This window comes from Lepus europaeus, chromosome 12 (genome assembly GCF_033115175.1).
Source record: "Lepus europaeus isolate LE1 chromosome 12, mLepTim1.pri, whole genome shotgun sequence".
Taxonomy (NCBI): Eukaryota; Metazoa; Chordata; class Mammalia; order Lagomorpha; family Leporidae; genus Lepus; species Lepus europaeus.
The window spans coordinates 62,370,787-62,390,537 of NC_084838.1; the positions used below are offsets into that span (position 1 = coordinate 62,370,787).

General features: G+C 36.7%; 1 protein-coding gene across 1 annotated transcript in view; it reads right to left on the reverse strand.

Moving 5' to 3' along the window:
* Positions 1 to 6,066: 6,066 nt before the first annotated feature.
* Positions 6,067 to 19,751, reverse strand: part of LURAP1L (leucine rich adaptor protein 1 like) — a 45,863-nt gene continuing 32,178 nt past the window's right edge. The window contains exon 2 of the mRNA XM_062207043.1: positions 6,067 to 6,861. Coding sequence (XP_062063027.1) covers positions 6,487 to 6,861 — 375 coding nt within the window. The 3' untranslated portion in view covers positions 6,067 to 6,486. The remainder of the gene's footprint in view (positions 6,862 to 19,751) is intronic.

A 19,751-nucleotide genomic window follows, 5' to 3' on the forward strand; every position in this document is an offset into this window, starting at 1 on the left:
ACTTTACAGTTGATAAAACTGAAGCATAGAGAAGTTACTTGGAATAAGTTCATGCATCTAGCAACTGCTAGAGCACGTAGATACCAAATCCAGAGGCTATATTCTACATCACCCCTTAACTTACTATGCCATTTTACTTCTTAAATATCTTTCGTTTTAGTTTCACACTACATTATTTGTATTTTAAATGGATTTTGTTGCTTCATTTATTTTCCATGAAAACACCTTGAGTAATTCATTCTATGTGCAAGTGTGAATTATTTTCTGAAATATAATTTAGAAAAAAACAACTTGTCTGCAATGGCTACAGTATGTGCAAGTTGCTAAAAAAGGGTTCACTTCTCTTGTTTTCAAATTATTATTTTAAAATAATAATAATATTATTGTTATTCCACATGTCCACATAATACCATATAATCTCTGAACTATAATTAAAAAAACAGAGTTTTTAAGGGTTTAGTAAAATATACACAATCACTTCAGTCCATTTTTTATGGCCAAACTTTTCAGAGATTGCTAGAGAGTTATTATTAACAATCTTGCATAGCAGCTCCAATGAAACCACAAAGAAAAATGCTTTGAGTAAAAGGCCAAGTAACAAAAAGCTGGAATACATCAGCCATAAAGGAATAAGGGATCTTCTGGTTCTTCTAAAGCACTCCTTTGCACAAGAGGAAAAATGCACATTTGATAGCTAGCACTATATTTGATTTATAAGCAGATTTAGCTGATGTGAAAATAATTGTAGTAAATTACTCCAAGTGTAATCTAAAAACATCAAGAATTCATACATTTCCCTATTGGTACAGGATTGCTCATTAGTAAAGAATGAAATAATGTAGCCTCTGAAAATTCTTTCTCCCACTTTGGACAAACAGGCCTTGCACACCATGTTAATGACTTGAAGGAATGCCAACTTTGGGCAATGTTTGGAATGTAAGTAGCACTCAAATATAGGTACACGAGATTCAGTCTCAGTACCGGCTCTGGTTTGGCTCAAATAGACCTTGGGTTAAGCATGTGGCACAAAATAATCCATAATGTAGGTGAGAATATTTGAATGTTGGTTGGGATTTAATGAGAATGTTCTATTAAACATTTAAACAATGATAACTGTGATTACTTAGAAGTGGTGTAAGATTTATACACAAATCAATAAAATCCATGTTGAAAAATAGAAAATAGACTCTGTACCCTGCTGGGTATTCTATGGCTCGTGGCTTCCTCTGTCCTCACAGCCAGCATTTTCAGCATCTTCACTTCTCTGCCCTTGCTCCTCAATACTCTTGCCTCTCTCTTGTAAAGACCCTTACACTTGGCACAGTAGATACACCAGGGTCATCCCATCTCAGAGTCTTTAACTTGATCTTGTTTTCAAATTCCCTTTTCCATGTGAGTGGCATATTCACAGGTTCTGGTAATTAGAAAATGGACAACCTTAGGTGTATGGATTGGGAGCATTATTGTTCCCTCCAGAGAAGCATGCTATGCAAATGAACTCCTTGAGAAAGATGACAGATTTTGTAGTTCATGATAGGAATTTGGATTTGACTCTGAGGGAGATGAAGAACTATTAGAATTTGGAATTGAGGCTGGCAAAATCCAGCTTCTATCTGACAGGTTTACTTTGCAATGTTGAGCAATGACTGAGAAGGTAGAGATAAAACCAGGAAACAGGACAGGGCTATTGCCATACTCTCAGGGAGAAGTGATGGTGGCTTTGGGTTTTGGCATTGGTAGCCTTGTAGATATATAAGATATATAGATATATAAGATATATAAGATAGAGGTCATAGGATTTGGATGTTATATAGAGGAAAGGAGTAACTAAAGATAACTCAAAGATTTCAGCTGAGAATTTGATGAATTCAGGGAAACACCATTTATTAAATTGGATAAGAATCAAATCAACAGCAAATTTTCAGTTTGAGATGCTAATCAAAGAGTAAGTAGAGCTGCAACGAGGGCAAGTGGGCATAAGACACTTGGTTTTAGGGAAAGACTCATGCTTGAAGCATGCATTAAGGAATCCCAGCACATAGCATGTGAAATTGTGACACTAGATGAATTATTCAGGGGAGCTGTTTTAGAAGAGGTAAGCCCAGGGGTACTCTTCTGGAGGTCTGGAAAACGAAGAGAAACCAGCAGTGGCGTCAGAACAAGCAAACAGTAGGAAAGGAGAGGATCCAAGAGAAAGTGATGCGTGGGAGGCCAAGTAAAAACAGTCCTTTGAAAAGGAGTGATCAACTATGTCGAGGGCTGCTGAGATATCAGTAAGTAGGGGACCTCCAATGAGCATTTGTTTTGGCATCATGAAAGTGCTTGTGTTTTGCAGGAGTTGGAGAAACAAGTACTTGACTGAAATTATTTGTGCCTGTATAATGCACTGAACAGCAAGATATGTTTGTTGCATTTCTTAACATTGATAAGTATTTAAATTTTTATAGTAAGCAGTTTGGAGCTGACTGGTAATATAAGCTCCACCATTCCCTTAAAGTTGAGGTAAGGCTTCTAAATTGGTTGTTCATCTAGAGTTCCCTTATTTGCAAATACCAAAAGTGTACTTTAACTCAATTCCTTACATTAGTATTTCCTTACATTCAAGTCCAGAAAAAGAGAGAGATTAATATAACATAGGAAAATTCCATTTTTCTTCTGGGAAAACATAACAGTGCAGGCAGAATAGTATAAAAAACACTTTAGCTTGAGCTTTTTGCCTCATTCCCTCGTGGTGCTGACAAAGATTAAATATCAAAAGTTCTAGCTTAGAGATTAGTTAGGGAGATACTTTAGTTGAAAATTAGGCACTTCTATGCAATCATTGTCTTCAAATCAATAAATATGTTAGTAATTAATGTTGTTTGTGCATTGCCCTCCTCTTAGTAAAAGCCACTATTAAAACATATTTGCCTTATAGGAGGGTGCTTCAAACTTTGTAGAAGAATGAAATTCAAAGAGAAATTTGTTTTGGTGCAACAAAATTCAGAAATTTTTACATTTTTTCCTAATATATCTTCCATGAACTTTTTAAATTTACATCTTTTATTTTAAAAGAATTGTTTATGTATTTAAAAGGCAGAAATACAGAGAGAGAAGAAGGGAGAAAAAGTGAAAGAACAAAGAGAGAGAGAGAAAGAGAGAGAGAATCTTCTATCTGCTGGTTCACTCCCCAGATGGCTGCAATGTGCAGAGCTGGGCTGATCAGCAGCAGCTAGGAGCAAGGAGATTCCTCTGGGTGTTCCATGTGGATGAAGGGACCCAAGAACTTGGGCCATCCTCTGCTGCTTTCCCAGGAGCATTAGGAGGGAGCTGGATCAGAAGCAGAGTAGCTGGGACTAGAACTCGGACCCATATGGGATGCCAGCACTGCAGGTGGAGGCCTAACCTTCTATGCCACAGTGCCAGTCCCTTCCATGAACTTTTGGAAGACCATTTGTATATTTAAATCATGTAATTTATATTTTCTATCTTTTACAAAATTGAATAAATATAAAATACTGAAACTCATAAAGCTAAGAAAAATTTTCAAATGTTCTGTCAATGTTCACTATAGGTTCCTTAAAATACAATGCATAAATGAAACTATTCTACACCTTTCTCCCATGTTATATTCTTATGCTTTTCTAATTTCCTTTCTGTAGAGGGAAAATTTATAGATGTTATGAGGTGGAGAGATAGCATGGGAAGCCTTTTGGAAAAAGAGGATATAAAAAAACTACCCTCTATTGAATCCAAAATCTAGGACTGTGATCTGAGAACAGAAACCATCTTTCATTGGCATGGATTTTCCTAGGCAACTTTGGGTTTTAAAGGAGTTAGAAGTTTCATTTCATAAATATACTCTTATTGACTGTCCACTTCTCTGTTAAGGATATTTGCCTTGCAAATGCTGCAGACATGGTCACATATTTTATTACCTTGTTTGTAATTCATCAGTTTTGGTTCTTAGTATGTTTTCTGTGATTCATCGTGGTGTGTATTTTTGAATTTTACTCTGGTAAATTATCTGTGTTAAAAATAGCTTAGTTTAATTCTAGATTAAAACCAAGTAAAACAATAAACTAAATCATCTGTACTAGATTGATAGTAAAAGTATGAAGAAAGGGGTGTGGCAATTAATTGGGAAGGTTGAAGAGTGGGCACTCCCTGATTCACTTGTAAGCATAAAATTGACTTTATTATACTTAGTGAAATAAGCCGGTACCAAAAAGACAGATACCATGTTCTCCCTCATCTGGGGTAACAAATAGAGTACCTAAAAGGTAATATATTGGAGTGAAACTGACATTTTTGAGATTTGACAATTGTTTACAGCCCTTGTCTCTACTGTTGAGAAAGAGTGTTTTTTTCTTCATACTATTTGTTGAACTCTTTGCATAGTATATGGTTAACCTTATGAGTATAAAGTTAACTGAAAATAAATCTTTGTAAAAATTAAGAGTGGGAATAGGAGAGGGAGGAGGGGAGGAGAGTTGCAGTGTTAGTGGGAGGGAGGGTAGGGCAGAAAGTATCATCTATGATACTGAATCTGTATGTAGGAATACATGAAACTAGTATTCCTTAAATAAAATTTTTAAAAATCTTAAACAAAAAACCTGACTCTGGACATGTGATTTCAAGAGCAGGCGCAGCAAGCTCAGTACTGGAAAACATGGAGACCACTGATTGGAGGGAATATGGTTCGTTACAGTTTCTTTTTTTGTTTTATCATGACACATATTTCCCTTTTCATCCATATTTTAATATTTAATATCATAGCTACCAAAGAAGTTATTGAATATTATTGTTAGGAGTAAGACATACTCAAGTTAAAATCCTAGTTTTGATATTTCTGTAGGATTTGTAGCAGTTATCTTTCTTCTATGTCTCTGTTTTTTCAAACATCGACTGGCGAAAATTCTCATTTGGTGGAATTTTTGTGTTGAGGAATATATCAAGCAATTTAAGGGAAAAGATGTATAAATTACAGGTCCTGGTAGATTTTAATAGAAATTGAATAATATATTTTATAAATAATGAATTTAGGGGCCAGCACTGTGGTGCAGCAGGTTAGGCCTCTGCCAGCAATATAGGGATCCCATATGGGTGTCAGTTTGAGACTTGGCTGCTCCACTTCTGGTCCAGATTCCCATTAATGCACCTGCGAAAGCGGCACAAGATGGCCTAAGTTCTTGGGCTCCTGTACTTGCGTGGTACCCAGAAGAAGCTCCAGACTCCGGGCTTCAGTCTGGCCCAGCCCTGGCCACTAAGGTCATTTGGGGGTAATAATTTCTTGAATACAAGTATTTATAAATAGGAGGGCTTTTTGATTTATATTATAAAGTATTAATGCAGAAAAGTGTATCATTACAAAGAGTTTGAAGTTTTAATTAGATTCTCACACTAGGAATCAAAAGAAATGTAGATGATTACTAACATCGCATCAAAACTAAATATTTGCTCATGTCATGAGTTATGAGTTATAATATTTCTAAGAGACATTTCAGGAAGCTAACAAATTATTTATGTATCCTAGCATGAAAGAATAGCATATTGGGCTTCATTAATGAGGTGTTCTACTCCCCAACTATAAGCTCCTCCTCCTCCTCCTCCTCTCTCTCTCTCTCTCTCTCTCTCTCTCTCTCTCTCTCTTTCTCTCTCTCCCTCCATCTATCTCCATCTCTCTATACTTGTATGTGTGTATCAATGTGGTTATACATCCTATCATTATTACAAGATGCATACAGCAAATTTCAGGAAAATTTCAAAATACAATTAAATTTAAGACATTTTTGTCTTCAATCACTTTCATATATATTCTCAACTGTCTTTTAAAATTTGGAAGAATAATACCATTATCACACAAATCTACAGTTTGGACTAGACTTATTGATGACAAAATGCTAACGTGCACCATCAACTTAAGGGTAGTTACAGAGATTGCACATAGTTGGATCTTTGCAAATGTTTGGCATGTAAAACTGTATAACTAACAGTATTGTTGATTATATACTCAGACACTGTGGCCCAGAACCATGTCTTATTTAGTCTCAAGCATTTTCTTCAGCCTAACACAAAAACAAAAGTAATAGAACTCAATATCCTCTAGAAGATGAAATCTTTAATCATTTAAGAACACAAGCAACAAAATACATTGCTTTTGAACTTCAGTTTATTGTAAAATTTAGCAAAGATTTTTTTCTGTAATCCCTGACCCCTTGCTCAGAAAACCATAATTATTGCTTATTTTTCCCCCTGCTTGTTTGTGCCATTGTAAAAGAAGGGAGAAAATTTTTATAATAAATAAAAAAGAAGTATAACAGAGAAAAATAAATCAGTACAGATGAGAAATATTAGGAGCAACAAAAACACCAGCAAGCAGTTTCAAAATAAGCTTCTTTAAAAAAGGTTGTCTCATTAAAAAAAATCACATCAAAAATACAGCAGCAGAGAAGAAGGATAAATACAAGTTAATTGCACACCAGTCTCATGCAGAAAACTGGGTCATTAGCCAAAGCAGTAGTACTCAGAAGCCAATTTGGGATGCTTGTGCAGTGCCTGTGAGTCCTCTATTATGGAGCTGTCACTGAACTGGTCCAAGTCTGAAGGGGTCTGATGGCCTGGTACATCATCTGCTAAAGTGTCCAGGTAGCTCCCCACAGAGATGCCGTCCATCCCATCACTGCCATCATGCAGACTGTTGTAGCTGCCACGTAAGGAGGTGCTTTGACTCTCCAATAAACTGCACAGGCTGCCACTGAGGCTGCTGCCGCGGCTGGTAATGGTGGCTTTCTCCTCAATCATCCACTTGAAGGACTCAATGCTGTCATTGATAACAAGCAACTGGCGCATGAGCCTGACATCTGTGGCTCTGAGGTTAACCTGCAGAGAAGGGAGAGAGAGGAAAGATGTGCCAGTTATTATGCATTCTTGAAAAATACTTCCGATTCATTTGGATTCTATTTCATGCAGTCCACAATTTAAAGTAATAAAATGCAGTTGCACCTGATTTTAGGATCTTTTTGTGAATTGCTGACCCATGGTTTGGATCATAATTAGAGAACCCACTTCCTGCCAGATGCATCAGGCTCCAAGAGAATCAATACAGCTTCCACAGCATCTCTGATCCTAATCAAGATGCCTGAAAATGTCATATTGAATGGTGGGTTCTCTGTCAAGAAATTCGATCTGTCTATGGCCAGATTAATAGTTAATCCATGTTTACATGAGAATATGTGTATGAAGAAGAGGTGAGAAGAGGAAAGTGTAGAAATTATGGCTCATCACTGGCATTATAGGAGTGTCTATTGAGTGATAATGTGACAGATACCATTATAAAATTTCAATATTCATTAATGAAATTGAATAATACTGTACTACATGTATTATCATTCTTCTCCACTTTCTATAGACACCCGCAACCCACAGAAAAGTAAGATCTCCCGTAATTGTCCAGTTTCTTGTTGGTACTGAAGTCCTGTGCTCAGAAAGGGAGACAGGGACTTGTGTGGCCACTAGAGGTCCTACTCACATGCATTATATTTTGAAAATGGATTCTTGCTCCTCTGATTGGGTATTAACCCAAGAGGCTGGGCAATGCTAATTTTCTCTTTAAGATCCAGGGTTAATTCAAAGTTGTGGGTTTCTAGATTATCAAAGGCACTCATTCTTGGTGACTCAAGCCATAAGGGAAAAAAGAGCCCATTGTGTTCAAAAGTATGCATTCATATTGTAAAAATGTTTCCTGTTGGGGAGTTAATCCATAACTGAAGGCAAACTTTGGAATTGAATAAGCATGATGAGCAAACATTAGCAGAGTTGCGATCTCTGATAATGGCTCCATAGATGCAAGATTACAGGTTTCAAAAATTTTAAGTTAAAAACAAAAAACATGAAGTAAAATTGTAAAACCTTCATTTTACTGGAATATTAAAGTGACTTTAGTGATCTTCTCAGAGAAGAGTACCAAAACTAAATTGCATAGATGATAATGGCGAAAATTATTTTTTTTCTGAAATGGCCATCAACAGAAGGATGTGAATTTGGTATATCCTGAGATTTTTCACTATTTGTGATGCTGTCTCTATGATCTGGCAGTGATCTTGTGTTGAGAGAGGAAGCTTTCTGGAAGTCTTCATGCTCAATTTCATCCACACACACACACACCATGAGTCAACAAGACACTGTTCAAGTTAAAAAATATTACACCAACAATTTGCCTAGTTTCACTGACGAGCCTAGAAAATCAATTGAAGTAACATTCTTAGCAAATTCTTCAGAAGACATCTGTAGCTGATAAAACTTGCTGTGCCCAGAACCAGCAAGACAGAACATCAGTTTGACCACTTCATAAGAGCTCCACTTGTTCACATCCCCACCCTGTTGCAGGAAAATGCTCTGGTTCATGTCCATCCCTGGGTATTGCCCTCCCTTGAAAACCTTCACTGTCTTCCTCTCCAAATCCTCTCCATTCCTCATATCCTGTCTTCCTAATTTAAGCACTGCTTGCTGACTCCTGCCTTCTCTACTGGTCCATTTAACCTTTGTAGTATTTTGAGTTTGTATCTCACAGTAAATCTTAATTTTGTTCGACTGTGTGTTAGCACTGTGTGTTAGCAACTATTGTGTCTTTTAGCCTTTTCTCCAGCTAAGCAGTAAACACCTAAAACAGAGAAACCACACCTTAACACATCTTCCATATCTTAAGGTTTGTCCTAAGTGATGACTGATTTTTACGAATAGTCTTAATTTTAGGATGTGTGGAAGCTCAGCTCTCAATACAATAATAACATAAATTCCTAGCAACTGTGTCACTCAGGGGTTAAAACATACTTACAGTAAATTTTTTGTCAGCATTTTTGTCTGACACAGTGACTGCATCAAATACAAATTTTTCAATCTTATTGAGCAATAAGAATAAAAGCGGGAACAGACTAGGAAGTAACAAAGCTTCCTTTGACCATGAAATGATTTATTTAAATAAGAAAGCATTTTTCTTTTGAAAGCAAAACATTCCCAGGCAATTGAACCATTGTTGAGGGGAAAAGGACAAAACCAAGTTGGTTAGAACGGGTTGATCTGGCTGATAATGATTATAGATGTTAACTGTGTCCTCCACAGAGAGAGTAAACAGCTTCCCACTGTGGGAGCGCTGGGCAAGCCGGTTCACACAGCCACCAGCCCATTACCGGGAGCTCCAGGCACAGAGAGCTCTCACCTGCGGTGTGCTGCTTCCTCCAAGAACTAAGGTGCGGTTACACTGCCATGAACCTTGAAAGTATGAGCAATCCACCACAGAGCTCAGTCACAATGTCCCTTCTGTCTGCTGCAGCTGTCCTGCCTTTCTGCACTATTATTCCTTCCCGTCTTTTTGAAGTGTGACCATCAGTGGAGAACACAGTGGCATTGCTCTGTGGGCAGGCAACCATGGAGTTCCTACAGTCAGCACCTACAAAGTTCTCATCATTTTACTCTAAGGATATTGGGTGTTGGCACCCTCCTCAGGGCCTGAGTTTAAATGTCACCTCTTTGTAGAGCTAATTCCTGATCAGTTATGCTCTCCAGGGCTCCCACCCATTTTATTATTACATTTCCGTTTCCATTGTTTCCTTATAATACTTATGACTAGTTGAAATCATCACCCTGCTTATTATTTGTTTGCTTACTGTTTTCTTCCTCCTCCATGAGCCTGAAGGCCCAGGAGATTAGGTCTGTTTTATTCATCCCTCTGTGCCAAGCCTTAGAAGAGGCCTTGCCATATCATAGGTTCTCAATTAGTATCTGTTTAATGGCTCAATTACAAGCTTTGCTTCAGATTGGAACCCACAAGTTTTTATATGGGTTACTGATATGTGACTTGAAAGGCAGGAAACAAAATTTCAGCATCGATGCATTCCCAGCATATAATCTAATTTCTATATCTTCAAAGGAGTCAAACACGGAGTAACTGGCATAATGTTATTCCTAGCTTAAAATTATAGAGTAGGAGTAGTGTCTAAAAGAAGTGGACTTCGAGGAGTGAGTCACACTCTAAATATTATTCTGTTTGTTCAGAGGTGATAACTGGTTCTAGCACAGCACAGTTGTTCTGTAAACACTTGGTGAAATGAATTGAAGAAACGGAACAAACACAATAGGAATCCAGAAAGAAAAAAAAAAAAGATGAAGTTTGAACCTATTGAACCAAAAAGATACAAAAAATTTCCTTTCCTCTTCCCTTCCCAGCCCAACTCTGGTCTTCAGTTTTTTTCCCACTGGATTCTTCTTTACCATAATCTCTTCTGCTATGGAATGGTGGCAGCAAAGGGTCTTGGCACTCTAGAGAGAATGCTGAAATTTCACATATTTTTTTGACTATTGATGAACTGGGTCTATGGTAGAACTTGAAATGAGGGATACTGAAAGAGAAAATTCTTCATAGTAAACTTTCAAATCTGTTTTCTTTACCCTGTCAGGTTAATGCTGCAAGAACGCACAAAAGCTATGAATTGGCACAAAAGAATTTAAGAAAGAATGTAGTCAAATTATCAATTGCTTAGGGAATGGTTGATTAAATTGACATCTTTTGTGGTGTTACACAAGAAATGTAGTACAGGAATCTGCTATGCCACTGCCATTATCTGCCTCTGTGACCATTGGACAAAATGGCTTAGTATACAGGACCTCAATTTTGTTGTGTAAGGGCACATCAAAAGTTAATAGAAAATTGAATTAATAGATTAGTTTATTTCAGTGCAAAATATTTTTTTAAATTCCATATGTATGAAGGGGTCTTCAAAAAGTTGCCAAAAAATTCCATTAAAAAAACTGTGCATAGGATTAAAAAAAAAACAAAACAAAACTGTGCACCAAATAAATTTGTATTTTAATTCCTCCTTTCTAGGAATTTTCTGAATTACTCTCACACTTGAAGAAAAATCATGAGGGCTTATTTCTAGTGCCAGTGAACCACAGGACTCAATGGACGAGGCAATGTCATGTGAACAAAGATAAATTCCACTCAATAACGAAAACTTAGCTCAACTAAGGCATCCAACACACAATATTTTTATTAAATACTACTTTTTCCTGGTATACTTTCGTTTATTCCATATTGAGTCTTAATTTCAGATGCTACTTGATAAGAAGATGCTGCAGATCAAATCACCCCAGAATTTCCTTCCATTCTCACACCACTCTAGTTAGTTGTTATTCCTGTAGCTATTTGATTACTAAATTGCTTTTGCTATGAGAACATTATTCAAACTATAACATACAGAACAATCAATTTTGCATCTCAGTTGTTCCAGCAAAAGACATAGCTGGTAAAAATCCATTGCTAAAGCCAGAAAATTAAATCCTGTATAAATTTTAATGACGTTTTCAGAAATTGTATGGTAGTAATGATTATCTCTCATTATTTGGAATTAAATAAAAGTCATATTTCTGTACCAAGACAAACATATATACAATCTTTGGCTTTGTTTGTAAGTTAACTGGAATGTCCACATGAACTACTGAATGTGTCTTCCAAACAGGAACGTATCACTGTATCTTGTCATCCTGGAGGCTTGGATAGAAGCATATAGTCATAACTTTCATAAAGTCCACCACACTTTGTTCATTCTTTGATTTATGAAAGCCAAGTAAAGAGATAAAAGAAGGAAATCTCCTAGTTATGCATTCCTATTGTAAAATCCTCAGTACCCATATTGTAAATCCCAAATGTAGTGCCAGCTGGAACATGAATTAGAAGGGAGAAAGCAGCCTTTGCAAGTCCATAATCTCATACATGAATGAGGGAGAAAATAAAAGATTAGCCTCACTTTTTAATCTAATCCTAGTTTCTAGTTAGGAAAAGCAAATCAGCACTTTCTTCCAAACTTGTAGTTGGTACAGGAGAGTTAATTCTCATAAGATCTCTTTTGCAGCCATATTTATTTCCAAGCACACATACACACACACCCCACACAAATTAAAGCATCTGTATGAACTGAAGAACTAGGCATTTGGTATATGGTTTTCCTGGCAGGTTATTCCAGTTTATCTGCATGTTCCCTTTGCAGAACCGCCTCAGGTCCAAATCTGCTCCCTCTTCAACTTCACCATCTCCACCGATTCCCAGCAAGTGTATTAATAGCTACATTTATAAAGCACTCCTCTGTTTTCTCAGATAATCAATAGGATGTTATTTTCCCTTTGCTGAGAGGATTCTGTGACACGTTGCCATCACTGTATGGGTTTGGATTGGTCTCTGAGAAAAGCCTGTGGCCAGATACAAATCAGTGTTATTCCTGCCCCCAAAGCTTCCCATCACTCTCTGTTAGTTCAATATTTACAACAAAATTTGTTTCTTATTGGTTGATAGAGCATTCCATTTTTATATTAGTCAGCTTTCTCTTCATCCACTCATGTTTCTGTATGGAACTGAACAACATCTAAAACTGTTCACTTTTTCCCTAAAAGTTCTAAAGAGTAATTTCCCTGAAGACTAAAGTACATTCATAAAAATACCACCATCAGCACAGCTGACTGATATATGATGTTTTGATAAAATAAGAAGCTGCATCTGGTACCTGTGACTCCTTTGAATCTAATTCCTGCCACCAGGTCTGCTTGTGAGATGTGTACAATTACTTCTGGAGAGTCTTCAGATTACCAAAGTAAGACATACAGCTTTTCCATATTATTCCACCAGGTTCTAGGCCAAATTGATATTTCGATGACTGTGATAACTGTTTCTTTCTTATTTTCTAATATAGTACTTGTTTCCTGAAGTACTTTCCCTATGCATATGTAAAGTATGATTTTGGCTAACGCAACAGACTATAAATCGTCGGAGCATGGATTCCTCTGCAATGATTTAACAACCAAGTGAACTCCTCATTTTGGAAGCAAGACTCTTAAACACATAGTACATCAACCTGACAAGAAGTATTTCTATTAATTTATAATAAATGTTATACATAAACATTTTTCCAATTTAGAATTGAAAATGTATTTTCACATGAAGACTAAATCATGGTACAGAAATTCAGCAATGCATTTAAAGTTGTTGAGGAAATAGAACTCTAAACTCCCTCCCACCTCTTAACATAGTTTCTGACCTTTCTCTCCACCCAAATGGTTAATCTTCTCTTTCAGTAATTTCTTGATGCTGTCATTAGAACTGTTTATCATAGTCATTATATCCCCTCCTTCTTCCTCATGTCCTTAGTTCTATTTCCATTCTCTCATCTTCACACAAGTGTTGCTTCATTAATCTAAAATATTTTCCTGTTTGTTGAATAGAGAACTGGTTTACAAGGAACAATGATTTTTGTTCTTTGTAGAAAGTTAATCAACTGCAAAAAAAAAAAAAGGTAAGTGAAGAAGTAATCTCTGCCACAAGATAAAAGCCATGGCTCCTGTTCCCAGAACAGACTTTTAACCTTGAATATACATATGGATCATTTAGGAATCTTGTTAAAATTAAGACTCAATTCACAAGTTGTAGGAAGCCTCTTAGTATATTTGTCCTCATGTGATTCCTTGCTCTTGAGTATAGATCAGGCTTATTGATTTATTTCTACGAAATAGGATTTGGCAAAAGCAGTGAGATGTCTCTTCTGAGAAAAAGTCACTGAAAGATTGTGACTTCTGCCTTGGGCACACTTTCTCATGATCTCTGAGAGAAGCCATCTGCCATGCTATGGACTCCCTATTATGAGGTCTACAGTGTAAGAGACTAAGATGTCCTGACAACAGTTAGCAAAGACCTACAACTGCCAGCAACATGCTACTGGCCACAAGAGTGAAGTTGGAAAATCTTTTCTGACTCGCTCCTTAGATGGTGCAGTTTCAACTGCCATCTGGATGGCAGACTTCTGAGAGGTTGCAAACCAGAGGGACCTAGCTCTTGACTCACCGGAGCTGTGGACACTATGTGTAGATTGTTTTAAATTGCTAGATTTGGGGATATTTGTTAAACAGCATGAATAATTACTACACCAATGGTGTTTTTATATGGGTCACACTCTAAGTAACAATAGTCTAAAGATCTTTCTATTGTATATAAATTGGGAAGATGGATTCTGAACTACTGTGGCTATGGAATGCTACTTCAGTGATACATTGCTTTGCAGTTTCTAAAAAGAAACAAGTGGAGTAAGTAATATATTTATTGATGGGCATAAAAAATGCCCAAGGCAACTCAAAGTGAATATTGAGGAGGTCATCTGCATCCCCAGGACAACCTTTCTTTCCTCTAGGAGAGAATAGAATTGCTTACATTAAAGAAATGAAAGATGATTCATTTGTTACTAGTGGAAAACATTATGCTTGCAATGGATGACACTTATAAATAACACTCCCTATAATTTGAACATTATAAAAAGTAGGGAAAATACCAATAACATAACCAAATTTAGATAATAATATTCAAATATAAATTGAATAGCTTAGAATATAGTTAGAGATACACTGTTGACATTACTGAATGTTCCATATAGGCAACTTATTAAATGGTCACATTGCTTTTCAGCATTCATTTGATTTGAAATTATATTTTAACTTGGCCTCAGTTAGGTTTCAGAACAGACACTAGGAATAAGTGTTAAATTTATTCAGTTGCCTCCTATAAGCCACATATTTCATGTGTTCATGTTTCATATGTCAACTCATTTTCCTAGGAAGGGTACTCTACAAAATGTTCCTTCAACATAGAAAATATAACAGAGGCACTAGCATCTTACTGAAATTACTCACAAATATTATACATTTGGTAATATATGAAATGCTTTACTATTTATTTTATTGTGTTTTGCATGTGATGCTTAAGTACTGACTAAATATTTTCATTTTGAATCTTTGGGTGGGACTTTCCAGACAAGAGAGTCGCATCATCTGTATGTAGTGATCTAACTCTCTATAATTTGGTGCAATGAACTGAATAACATCCAATAAAAATACCTGCCACATTACAACATTCACAGATAAAACACTGACTTTTCAGTCTAATGACTTATTCAGCCAACACCATTTTTAAAAGCTGAGAGGTATTATCAGGCTTTATCAGAGACTTCTTATGTGCCATGTACTTAGAGAAATGAATTAAATATTTATCTATCTATTAAGTATAATGTCATTGTCACATAAAATTTGTGATGAAGTTGATTATTAGTCTTATTATGTTTCCTGCCTGAAATGCATAGAATTTGTCATTCCTCTTTTTGCAAAAAGAAGGAAAACTGAATAAATTGAAAATCAACAACCATTTTTAGATTGGTCTGAGTAATGAGGTCACAGGACAAATTGCATCCCTTGAAGAGAGATAGGTAAATATAGAGAATCATAGCTTACCTGGAATTGAGGCTCAGAAACAAAAGACCCTGAAGAGAAGCCAATGTCAATAGGAACATATTAAATGGTAACAGATTAATTGCTAGATATTCAGTGTGAACAGTTGTTGAGTTAAAAGTTCCAAAGGGAATCCAGTCTCAAGGGGACACTGCAATTTCTTAAGTTTTACCATCAGAAAACCTACTGAGTTCACATTAACCCTGATGCTTCTGGTAGGAGGAGGGAAGCTCTGAATTACACTTAGACCTCTCTCTCTCTCTCTCTTTTTATAGGGTCTGCCCTTAAGGGAGACTTTTATCAGAGCCCAACAGAGTAAGGTTTTATCAAATGCTAATAATACTGAGGGGAAGAAAATACCCAAATCAGACCTAATTTTGAACTATGGAACACTTCTCCTTTCACATCTTATTACTACATTAATATAGTTACTGTATAAGAAGGAGACAATGGCAAAAAGAACTGCAAAGTTCTGGAGCTATTTAAAGAGTGTCTAAAAAATCTAAAGGCAATATAATAGACAAAAACAAGAATATTAAAGGAAATTGTAGTTTCTTACATCCAGTTGCAGCATCTAACTCACACTCAAACTAAAGACCTATGTGTTTAAGTTATTTTCCAGCCTTCAACAGAGAATGACAGGACATACTAAAAGTTAAAAACAGAACTAGATTCAGACAAGACAGAGATTTTGGAACTACCAGATTAAGAATTTAAAATAATTTTGATAAATATGCTAGGTGTTCTACTGGAATAAGTGAACAAATATGAAAATGAGTGGGCAATGTTAACAAAGAGATCAAACAATTTAAAAATTCTGGAAATAATGCTATAACAGAGATGAAGAATGCCTATAATCAGCTCATCAGTAGACTGGACATGGCTAAAGAGACAATCAATGATCCTGAATATATGTCAAAAGAAACTTCCAAAATTATAATTAAAAGAGAAAAAAACATGATATGTGATGGGTACACAGGAGGGAGAAGAGCAAAAGGAACAGAAACAATATTTGAAGCAAAGGAGACTGAAAATTTCTCAAAATAAGATACCTTAGAGAAATAAGCCAGTTCCAAAGGGACAAATACCGTGTTCTCCCTAACCTATGTTAACTATTAGAGCACCTAAAAGGGAATCCATAGAAGTGAAATTGACATTTTGAGAAGCAATGATTTGAACAGCCCTTGTCTTGACTATTGAGAAACAGTTTTTTCATACTACTTGTTGAACTCTTTACTTAACATAGAATTAATCATGTATGTATGAAGTCAACTGAAAATTGATCTCAGTAAAAAAATAAGAGTGGGAATAAGAAAGGGGGGAGGAAGAGGGGTTGGAGTATGGGTGGGAAGGTGGGCAAGGTAGGAAGAATCACCATGTTCCTAAAGTTGTAATTATGAAGTGTATGACACCCGCAAAGACACACAAAGTATAAAGTAATATGCTTGCTTTGTATTTGTGTGAGTCATGACTTGTACATTTTTTTTAGAAAAATTTAAAAGTGGTCTTCAAAAAGTTCATGGAAATGTATATTAGGAAAAATTGCATGAATTTCTAAATATTTTGCCCCAAAACCAGATTATCTTTTCATTAATTTTGTACCCACATAGTTGGATAGAATTATCATAGTCACAGAAATCTGTGGACACAGATGCAATGGACCCAGAACAGAACAGATAACACAGAAGATACAAAGAATTTTTTAAAGGGACTCTAGGACAGGGCATTAGATACAGTGGATAAGACGTTGCTTGGGACATCCTCATACCAAATCAGAGTGTTTGAGCTCAGGCCCTAGCTCTGATGCCAGTTTCAACTTCCTGATAATGTACATCCTGGGAGGCAGGAAATGATGACTCATGATGGGTCCCATCACCCACTCAGGACACCTGGATTGAGTTCCAGTGTCCTGGCTTCCAGCAAGCCTAATCCTGGCTGTTGTCAGCACTTGGGGAGTAAAGCAGTAGATGGAAGATCTTTGTCTGTCTTTTTGTCCTTGTCTCTGTTTTTCAAATAAATAAAATATTTCTTTTAGAAAAATGAATTCCATGACAAAAATTACCATGAAATACTAGGCCTTCAATTATTTTTCAACTTTTATGTATTCTCTGATTCTTTCTTCATTAGAAAAAGGAAATGTCACTTTTTGTTGAAGAGAGTCACGTACTGAATTTAATACTTCAAATCAGACAATAAGCTTTGACTTTTCTATGAACCTTGATGAATTCCATGAGGAAGGAGTGGATTTGCTCTTTTTTCTTCTAATGGATTTATATCTCTGATTATCTATGTCTAAGATTATAGGGAAAATGGCCTTTTCTATTTTCTTTTTCAAGATTAATTAATTAATTTTTTTTTAATTTTTTAAAAAGAGTTAGAGAGTTACACCCATTGCTTCACTCCCCAAATGGCCACAACAGCCAGGGCTGGACCAGACTGAACTTCTTCTAGATATCCCACATGGGTGGTAGCGACCCAAATACTTGGGCCATTTTCTGCTGATTCCCCAGGTGCATTACCAGGTTGCTGATTCAGAAGTGGAGCATCTGGGACTTTTACTGGGCTCATATGGGATGCTGGCATTGCAGCTGACAGATTAACCCACTACTCAACAAGGCTGACGCCTGCCTTTCCTATTTTCTCACTCAACAATCAACAAAGAATCCTTCTGTGACCAGATGTGTGTGTCAGGAGGAGGAGGGTTTCCCACACATCAAGCAACCTACCCTTACTGCAGTGGACAACGGTGTGTCCACTGATCTGTTCAATTCTACCAGCAGGGAGCACTCAATAGATTCTTAGTTCCCATAGGTTAAAGAATCAACCCCATAATACTGCCCCCCATTACAATACCAATCACAAATCCCAGGTTGTTGTGCTTGTGCTTCTGATTGCACACAAACCTCTTGTCGGATTTGACTAACCTGATAGACCAGATCACAGAAACCAGGGAAACACTACTTACATTTACTTATTCACTATAAAAGATATTATCAAGGACAGACGAAGTGATGCATAGGACAGGCATGTGGGAAGGACTCAGAGCTTCCATGCCCTCTCTGGGCATGCAACCCTCCAGGAACCTACCTACACATGTTTGGCTAGCCAGAAACTCTCTGAACCCTGTCTTTGCAGGTTTTTATGGAAACTCCATTACACAGACATGATTGATTAAATCATTAGCCAACTTAACCTTTAGTCCCTCATCAATTCTGAGAAGTTGGGTGATAGGGCAGAAAGTCCCATCCTCTAATCCTGCTTTGGTCTTTGTGGTCACTCCCCAACACTGAATCTACTTAGGGTGTGCCAACTCTTAACAAACTCTCTAGGGTACAAAAAGCCATTCATTACTTTGGAGATTCCAAGGATTTTAGGTGTTGTAGACCTAGAGGATGAATATCAACCCTATAGTTCACAATATCACACTATGATTCAGTATATAGTATGTTTTGAGCATTGTGATGATTCAGTGCTAATAATATTATCTCTACATTTTGTGTCACAAATAGTTTAATGATATCCCTGGCAATACAGAATATCAATGATGAAATTTATGTTTCTGTCTCTTTTAACATTAAAATGCATAAATTAACCCTTTGCATGCTACTGTTTAAATTGTGTTTGATTTATTTTATAAGATATTTATTTATTTGAAAGTCAGAGTCACAGAGGGAAAGGGATGGAGGGAGGGAGGGAAAGACAGAGAGAGAGAGAGAGAGAGAAATCTTCCATCTGCTGGCTCACTTCCACATGGCCGCAGTGACAGAGGCTGGGCTAAGCTGAAGTCAGGAGCCATGTGCTTCTTCTGGGTCTCCCACATGGGTGCAGGGACCCAAACACTTGGGTCATTTTCGACTGCCTTCTCAGGTGCATCAGCAGGGAGCTTGATTGGAATTGGAGCAGCCAGGTCTCAAACCAGCACCCACATGGGATGTCACAGGCAGCAACTTTACCACTATGCCACAATGCTGGACCCAAGTGCTTGATTTTTTTTAATGAGATTACATTCATTGCGAGAACAGTGCCTAAAATCTTATACCCTTTTTTTTTCCTTTTTAGTATTTTCCTAGAATTTCAGCATGATTAATTCAGAACATCTTAACTTGAACACATCAGAGCTCACTCCTCTTTAGATATGACGGGATTTCTCATGTTTACACTTACACTGATATGTTTACAATACAAACAGCATACAAAGAAATCGAAAAGAAAGGTAGATGTCCTGGTATTTATATATTCCTGTGAGGTATTGTGCCCTACCTACCCACGGATGGTGATGGTGTAGTTTAGTGCAAATGGCAAGGAAACCTAACTTTGGTGGTGTTAGTCTTGGTTCCACTAGTACCTCATTCTGTGTCACACACCTCTGTTTTCTTGTCTATTAGATAGAATATTGAGATTATTTTTATAATTCCTTCTGGTTAAATGCCTTGGTTCTCTGAGACTGCACGTTAGAA